This window comes from Paramisgurnus dabryanus, chromosome 21 (assembly GCF_030506205.2).
Source record: "Paramisgurnus dabryanus chromosome 21, PD_genome_1.1, whole genome shotgun sequence".
Taxonomy (NCBI): Eukaryota; Metazoa; Chordata; class Actinopteri; order Cypriniformes; family Cobitidae; genus Paramisgurnus; species Paramisgurnus dabryanus.
In genome coordinates, this window is record NC_133357.1 from 11,434,449 (window position 1) to 11,443,369 (window position 8,921).

Genomic DNA, 8,921 nt, shown 5'->3' on the forward strand with positions numbered 1-8,921 from the left:
TTAATTATTATGCTTGCAGCTTTAATCATGTCATAATATTTGAAAAACGTTGTTTGTTCCTTAACATTTGCTGTACAAATGAAACGAGACAAGACAAAAGACAAAATATTGACAAAAAACTAAACTTTATACAAAGTTGCCACTCGTATCACTTAAAATACTGTGTAAACTTTGCCTTACATACATTCATATTAATCTCATTAAATCTTAAAGAGACATTCCACTTTTTTTGAAAATATGCTCATTTTCCAGCTCCTCTAGAGTTATACATTAGATTTTTACAGTTTTGGAATCCATTCAGCTGATCTCCGGGTCTGGCGCTAGCACTTTTAGCATAGCTTAGCACAATCCATTGAATCTGATTAGATAATTAGCATCGCACTAAAAAATAACCAAAGAGTTTTGATATTTTTCCTATTTAAAACTTGACTCTTCTGTAGTTACATTGTGTACTAAGACAGACGGAAAATTAAAAGTTGTGATTTTCTAGGCAGATATGGCTAGGGACTATTCTCTCATTCTGGCGTAATAATCAAGGACTTTGCTGATGTAACATGGCTGCAGCAGGCGTAGTGATATCACGCAGTGCCCGTAAATAGTCCCTTTGGTTACTTTTAATAGCAGGGGAATATTTAACTCTAGGGGAGCTGGAAAATTAGCATATTTTCAAAAAAGTGGAATGTCCCTTTAAGTCCATCAAACCTTAAAGGTGCCTTGTGTAACACTTACAAGGATCTCTTGACAGAAATGCAATATAATATACATAACTATATTATCAGTGGTGTCTAAAGACCTTACATAATGAACTGTATTGTTTTATTACCTCAGAATGAGATGTTTTTATCTACATACGCCGCGTCTCCTTACATAAAAGTTGCCATTTTGCGCCACTATGTTTCTACAATAGCCCTAAATGGACAAACTGCTCTAGAGTATAGTATGAATATGGATAGTATGAATTCGGATGCACCACATCCGCCATGTTGATACATCACATTACACACGTCTTCATAACAACAAGTTAGTTGCTAATTGAAATTACATTAAACTAGCGCAATTTCACTACAAGGGACAGCTGTTTAATATATGCATTTGCATTTTAATAGAGCTGCGTTACCGCTTTTGTACATTTTTAAATAAAACAAAGTATCTCCTTGTTCTTTATCGGTGGAAAACTCCTCTCCCAGGGACACATGGAATAGTAAAGGGTCCATCAAATGAACACTGCGGGATCTTGCTGAAAGTAGCTGGTCATCCGGGTACTTTTTGCCTACTGTTTTTGGAATACTATGAATTCGGACATACTACTCGCCTCGCCTACTACTCTTTGCCTATTTTGGAAGTAGCTGGTTTCAGACACAGCCGTCGTCCCTGTGTGCGTTTCGAAGGGGAGGAGTGAGCTGTGGATTGAACCATTGGTTGCAATTCACAGTCTCACCGCTAGATGCTGCTAAAAATCTACACACTGGACCTTTAAATGTCAATATAAAAAATGTCTAAATAAAGGAATATCCAAATACTCCTATACAGTCCTATACAAGTCCTGCTTGTAAAAATGGGCTTTAGGTTCTAGTAAATGTTGTGCAACCTTTGCCAACACATTTCTGGTTTGTTTCTATTACAGTAATAAAGTAACTGGCGTCTATGAGCTCAGCTTGTGCAAGATAGCCGACACAGGAAGCCCAGGTTAGTTTCTTTTTTTAGAAACGGTATTGTATATCATTTTATGCCATTTGTTTTAGGTGTGAAACACCCTCATAGCCTTAACGAAGAAGGTAATGTGGTAGTACAGTGATTTATTGAATACAATACAATGTTTTTTCATACCATGATATTGTATGAATACCAGTACCAGGATATTTTATTATGTTCTAACCTCAACTTAGACAAATTAATACATACCTCTCTTTATTTAATTTGTGCACTTTATCTTTGTACAGCGCATCGTGAATGTGTTAGCATTTAGCCTAAACCCATTCATTCCTTAGGATCCAAACACGGATGAATTTAGAAGCCACCAAACACTTCCATGTTTTCCCTATTTAAAGACTGTTACATGAGTAGTTACACGAGTAAGTATGGTGGCACAAAATAAAACGTGGAAGTGTTTGGTGGCTTCTAAATTCATCCCTGTTTGGATCCTAAGGAATGAATGGGGCTAGGCTAAATGCTAACACATTCACGATGCACTGTACAAAGATTAAGTGCACGCATTAAAAAAGATAGGTATGCATTAATTTGTCTTAGTTGAGGTAAGAACTTAGTAAAATATTGGAAAACATTGGTGTTTTCCTTTAATGTAGTACTTATTTAGTTCTATGGTGTATCAAGGTACAGAGAAAAATTATTAACATCTGATTCTGTCACTACACAATTGCTATTTTTCTAGAAATAGTTATCTACAATAAAGATACGATTTCAAATCACTCATTCTACATTTACACAATGTTTTCAGGCATGCAGCGCCGAAGAAGAAAGATTCTGGATACGTCAGTGGCTTACGTGCGTGGAGAGGAGAACCTGGCTGGCTGGAGGCCCAGAGGAGACAGTCTGATCCTCGAGCACCAGTGGGAACTGGAGAAACTCGAGCAGTTGCATGAGGTCAGTATGAAGATTGAGGATCATATCTTTCCAAAGATCATGTAGGCAACTGTGATCACACTCTGATGTCCATTTCTGAACAGGTGGAGAAGACCCGTCACCTGCTGCTGCTCCGTGAGAAACTGGGTGAGACGACTCCTCTTAAATCTTTGAGCGAGTCTCTGTCTCCCAGTCTGAGCAGTGGAACCCTCAGCACCTCCACCAGCATCTCCTCTCAGATCTCCTCCACCACCTACGAAAGCGCCATCACGCCTAGCGAGAGCAGCGGATACGACTCCACAGACATCGAGAGCTTGGTAGACCGTGAGAAGGAGTTGGCCACCAGGGTAAATGAAGGACAATTTTTTTATTTACATGCATTTGTGTTCATCTACCACGTTATACACAATATGTCATTTTTGTTTCAGTGCCTCCGGCTCCTGACGCACACCTTTAACAGTGACTATAACCAGATGTGCAACAGCATCAGTGATTGCAAGGTAATGTTGTGAAAAATCAGCAGTTGCAAGTTTGTCAATACATACAGTACATGGCTTTAATGATCTTGTCTTTCTCAGTTATCAGATATCTCTCCTATGGGCCGTGACCCATCAGTCACTAGTTTCAGCAGTGCCACTCTCACCCCATCCTCCACCTGCCCTTCTCTATCAGACTCTCGGTACGGTTTTGTGCATTGGATACACTTTAATTTATTATATATATCTATAGGATTCTCACATCTATGTTATTTTCAGAACCCCTGAAGCTAACTCTCGCGCCACCAGCCCTTCCTGTTCCGACTACGAGAACTTCCCCATGGTGCCCATCCTGGAAACATCCTACCTGGCACGTGCCGGCAAACACGAGTTCCTAAACCTTTTGCCTGATATCGAGGAAATGAGACCTGGGTACGATTAACGTGTTTATGTTTGTGTTAATGTATTATTCACAAATGTACGTGACTGACCCGCCCGGTGATCTCGCACAGGTCTGTGGTGTCTAAAAAGGGATTCCTCAGCTTCATGGAGCCCCGTTCTAACTCTTGGGTAAAGCACTTTGTGGTGGTTCGTCGGCCATACGTGTTTATCTACAACAGTGACAAGGACCCGGTGGAGAGGGGCGTGCTGAATTTGTCAACCGCCCAGGTGGAATACAGCGAAGACCAGCAGGCCATGCTTAAGGTAAAACCTGGTTATGTGAGTGTGTCATCTACAGGTGCTGGTCATATAATTACAATATCATCAAAAAGTTGATTCATTTCACTAATTCAATTTAAAAAGTGAAACTTGTATATAATATTAATTCATTACACACAGAGTAATATATTTCAAATGTTTATTTTTTTTATTCTGATGATTATAACTGACAACTAAGGAAAATCCCAAATTTAGTATCTCAGAAAATTAGAATATTACTTAAGACCAATACAAAGAAAGGATTTTTAGAAATCTTCGCCAACTGAAAAGTATGAACATGTACAGCACTCAATACTTAGTTGGGGCTCCTTTTGCCTGAATTACTGCAGCAATGTGGCGTGGCATGGAGTCGTTCAGTCTGTGGCACTGCTCAGGTGTTATGAGAGCACAGGTTGCTCTGATAGTGGCCTTCAGCTCTTCTGCATTGTTGGGTCTGGCATATCGCATCTTCCTCTTTACAGTACCCCATAGATTTTTTATGGGGTTAAGGTCAGGCGACTTTGCCGGCCAATTAAGAACAAGGATACCATGGTCCTTAAACCAGGTACTGGCAGCTTTGGCACTGTGTGCAGGTGCCAAGTCCTGTTGGAAAATGAAATCTGCCTCTCCATAAAGTTGGTCAGCAGCAGAAAGTATGAAGTGCTCTAAAACTTCCTGGTATATGGCTGTGTTGACCTTGGACCTCAGAAAACACAGTGGACCAACACCAGCAGATGACATTGCTCCCCAAACCATTACTTACTGTGGAAACTTTATATTGGACCTCAAGCAACGTAGATTCTGTGCCTCTCCTCTCTTCCTCCGGACTCTGGAATTTCCAAAGAAAATGCTAAATTTACTTTCATCAGAGAACATAACTTTGAACCACTCAGCAGTAGTCCAGTCCTTTTTGTCTTGAGACGCTTCTGACCCTGTCTGTTGTTAAAGAGTGGCTTGACACAATGAATGCGACAGCTGAAACCCAGGTCTTGCATACGTCTGTGCGTAGTGGTTCTTGAAGTACTGACTCCAGCTGCAGTCCACTCTTTGTCAATCTCCCCCACATTTTCGAATGGCTTTTGTTTCACAATCCTCTCCAAGGTGCAGTTTTCCCTATTGCTTGTACACTTTTTTCTACCACATCTTTTCCTTCCCTTCGCCTTTCTATTAATGTGCTTGGGTACAGAGCTCTGTGAATAGCCAGCCTCTTTTGCAATGACCTTTTGTGTCTTGCCCTCCTTGTGCAAGGTGTCAACGGTCATCTTTTGGACAACTGTCAAGTCAGCAGGCTTCCCCATGATTGTGTAGCCTACAAAAGAGACCATTTAAAGGCCTTTGCAGGTGTTTTGAGTTAACTTGCTGATTAGTGTGTGGTACCAGGTGTCTTCAATATTGAATCTTTTCACAATATTCACATTTTCTGAGATACTGAATTTCGGATTTTTCTTAGTTGTCAGTTATAATCATCAAAATTAAAAGAAATAAACATTTGAGATCAATCTGTTTGTAATGAATGAATATAATATACAAGTTTTACTTTTAAAATGGAATTAGTGACCAGCACCTGTAGTTGTGTAAATGCCTGCGTAAAAAATAAAACTGATTGTTTATTTTTAATACCCTTCAGACACCCAACACATTTGCTGTGTGCACTAAGCACAGAGGGATTCTGCTCCAGGCTAATAATGACAAGGACATGAATGACTGGCTGTATGCCTTCAACCCACTGCTAGCGGGAACAATAAGGTAAACTCACACGAAACGGACCCGCTAGTTGTATTTTGATGATTTTGCATGATTATCTGTTTCACCTCCCTATATCTTCAGGTCAAAGTTGGCGAGGAGACGGTCCGGTCTGATGAAGAACTAAGCGGGCGATCTTCTCTCGTGCTAAAATAGTGCTCATATTTTCTCTGTCTACCTTTACAACGTACCAAGTGTGTGAAGACTTCTAAATCTTTGTGGTTCTTGACAGTTTCTCTTGTATGTAGACCTGTGGCTCTCTTCTCCTCTCCAACAAATGAACTTTCAGTGAACACCAAACTCCTCCCTCTCTCGATTTCTCTCCCAACCCATTGTGTTATTAATCGGATTGATTCTGTCTTCAGTTTTGTCACAACCGAACCTCCTTCAAGTAGCATGTTGTAATAGTCTTTGTGTGTGCACGAATCTTCAGAGCAGGTTCTTCTTTATCTTGAGTTACTCTTGTCTGTGAAGATCGTCCTTAACAGTGTTGTCCGCCGGGAACATCTCGCTCTAAGCCTTGAGAGAAAGTTGGTTTGCTATAAAAGCCCCTAAAATATTCTGTTGGGTCAAAATAAATAATAATATTAACTTAATGATCAACTTTCTCTGATATAAGATATAAAAAGAAAATGGCTTTGCTTCAGATACCGAGTTCGCTGATGTACCAACAAGGGATCTATTTAGTGTATAAAAAAATGAAGATGTTTAGATGGACCAAAGCACTGCTTAAAGATTTGTTTTGTTTTTTATAAAATTGAATGTTATTTCAGTATTGGCTTAATGGATTTGCTAAATCTGAGCAAGCTGTGATAGATAGTTGAGGCTTATGCCGTGTACATACACCAGTTTATTCATAGGACCTGAACCGTACCATGTCGCAATGTCGCTTGGCACAAAATCCAAATATCAAGGATGTAAAACATAACATTTGCAACGTATGTAATCGTGAGAAGTACGATAGCAGGGAAAGACGGTGGTGATATCTCAGTTTTCTGTAGCTTGCAGGAGGGTTGTGCTCGACATGAGTCCCTCAGTAGATTAGGAAAACAATGGTGCAAAAAATTACCTTAACCAGAACATCAGTCTGAATGGAAATCTGTACATAATTTCTCATGAAAAAACAGTCCTTGCTTTTTGTTCTCACTGTATTACTAAGAGACAATGCATAAGGCCACAGTGGCTGTGATGGTTTGCCTATAAGTTTTGGATTTTTTTGAAGGAGATATGTTTAAGTAAGATACCGATTGGTTACAAATGAATGATAGATTGTCGGTTTTGCCTCTGGCCAAGTAAAAAAGCTTAAGTACTCCATAAACCTCAACAAAAAAAATCATTAAACCAGCCTTTCTTCCCCACTACAGTACAGTATGAGAGGGGTTTGGATTTTCCTATCATTGATCATTCAGTGTATCTCTTAACTGTACTGATTATCTTAACTTATTTTTAACAACATACAGTGTTTTACATTATATGAATGGCGAATTCATTCTGTACAGTGGAAGGCTGTGCAAGGGCACTCACACTTTATTCAGTGGTTCTCTGTTGCTTATTTAAACATATCTACTTTGACCACTAACACTAATGTTTGTTTCATCACTGTCGGTAGAAAATGGGTTTTGAAGAAATTGGCACTGCACAGATCGTATATGCAGGCAATATTTGCAGTGAAGGGAACAGATGGTCTGTGTTTTGCTTTTTATTGTTGTTATGAAAATCTTTGCTCTGTAGGTTTTAAAGGATAGGCAGTGAAAATCGTGAAATCGCCAGAGTTATAGTCTGGTGAAATGGATTTGATTTTGGGTGTGTACGAGTCCTCTGGCCAAACAACCAGCAGGAATTACTGCCCATCAGATTCAGACAGAAAGGTCAAGTCAATATTCTTGCTGCTTATAGACACATTTTCACAGAGAAAGCATGAAAACAGCTTGGGAAAATTTGGCCTTTGGGTCGGGTAACCCAAGGAGCTTTACTGAGCTGTTTGAATGTTACAGCATCTGTAAAAATGTTCATATTGAATATTATAAAAAAAAAAAAATGAGTTCATAATGTTTGCATTGAAGGTACAAGTTAACTTATGAAGAGTGTGTTACATTTATTTGTCAGGGCAAAGATTTTCAGCATTTTCTACCATCTTTGTTGAGTGATTTGTGTATAGATATTCATAATGAATTTCTTTATCTGTATTTATTTTGCAATGTATATATATATTAGTTTGCAGCTCTTTGCACATAATATGTGTTTATACAACTAACAGATCAAATAAAGCTTGAACTATGTTTTGGTTGTTTTCCCAAAAGGAAAATGGTTTTAGATTTTGATGTTTTACTCTTTGAATGTACCTTAAACGCATCAGACAAGGGATAAAAAGATTTTTATTAGGGACTGACTATTGAGGTTTATTTTTTTAATAGAGCTTTTCTTCATCACAATTTGGCTATAGTGTAAGAGCACTTAATTTAAGATTAGAGATATAGTTATTAAGAGCAGATTTATGATGAAGATTGTTAGTTTTATTTTCTAAAATCAGGGAATAAACTTTTTTGTGCTCAGTCATGCATTTTCCCATACTGCCTTTAAAGCAAACCTTGCATTATAACATCATCACCCCCCCCCCCCCCCCAAAAGAGGTCTAATTTTACCAAATAAGCATCATGCTCACAATATCATTGTGGTAAAACAACAGAAAACATTAAACCATTAACACTGTACATTATTTGTCAGATTGGCTTCATTTTCATACTTATTTTGTAAATATTACATGTTGTATGGAACTTGGATTAAAATGTAAATATGTCTCCTGTATTTGTAATAATTATAATCCATTCGCTGTATAGCTTAGATGTGTAATGCATATATCTTAACTCTATGTATGGTAATCTTGCACCATTGACCTGTTTAGTGAATGAGGTAAAATAAAACTACAACCTGTGCATTAGACAAAGAAAGATCTTGTTTTGTTTTCTTTATGTGAAGCTGGAAAATAACAGAAACATTTGAGGAAAAGATTATGCTTTTACTTAACAATTATTCCATATATAAGGTTAATTTTTTTTATTAAACTTTTAATTTATTACCTTTATTTATAGTTTTCTGGTATTTATTATTTGTTAACTTAAACAAATAGTTCACCCTAAAATGTTTCTTCTTTAAACATTTACTCCCATTTATGTCATTCCAAACCTGTATAAAGTTTGACTAACAGAATTTTTTTTTAAATGGTTGTACAAAAGACAGTTTTGGGGCAGTGACTTTAAATAAAAAAATTTGTGGGGGGGGGGGTGACCAATCCATAAATTTAAAGGAAAACACCACTGTTTTCAATATTTTACTATGTTCTTACCTCAACTTAGACAAATTAATACATCTCTATCTTTATTCAATGCGTACACTTAATCTTTGTACAGAGTGTCGTGACTGTGT

General features: G+C 37.9%; 1 protein-coding gene across 7 annotated transcripts in view; it reads left to right on the forward strand.

Annotated features, from left to right (window-relative positions):
• The window catches only part of kif1b (kinesin family member 1B), a 90,183-nt gene extending 82,067 nt beyond the window's left edge, over positions 1–8,116 (forward strand). For all 7 annotated transcript variants that reach the window (XM_065285563.1, XM_065285569.1, XM_065285566.1 and 4 more), the window contains 9 exons: positions 1,625–1,686; positions 2,456–2,601; positions 2,685–2,927; positions 3,009–3,080; positions 3,159–3,259; positions 3,336–3,488; positions 3,569–3,761; positions 5,383–5,501; positions 5,583–8,116. In XM_065285563.1, coding sequence (XP_065141635.1) covers positions 1,625–1,686; positions 2,456–2,601; positions 2,685–2,927; positions 3,009–3,080; positions 3,159–3,259; positions 3,336–3,488; positions 3,569–3,761; positions 5,383–5,501; positions 5,583–5,625 — 1,132 coding nt within the window. In that variant the 3' untranslated portion in view covers positions 5,626–8,116. The remainder of the gene's footprint in view (positions 1–1,624; positions 1,687–2,455; positions 2,602–2,684; positions 2,928–3,008; positions 3,081–3,158; positions 3,260–3,335; positions 3,489–3,568; positions 3,762–5,382; positions 5,502–5,582) is intronic.
• Positions 8,117–8,921: the final 805 nt, after the last annotated feature.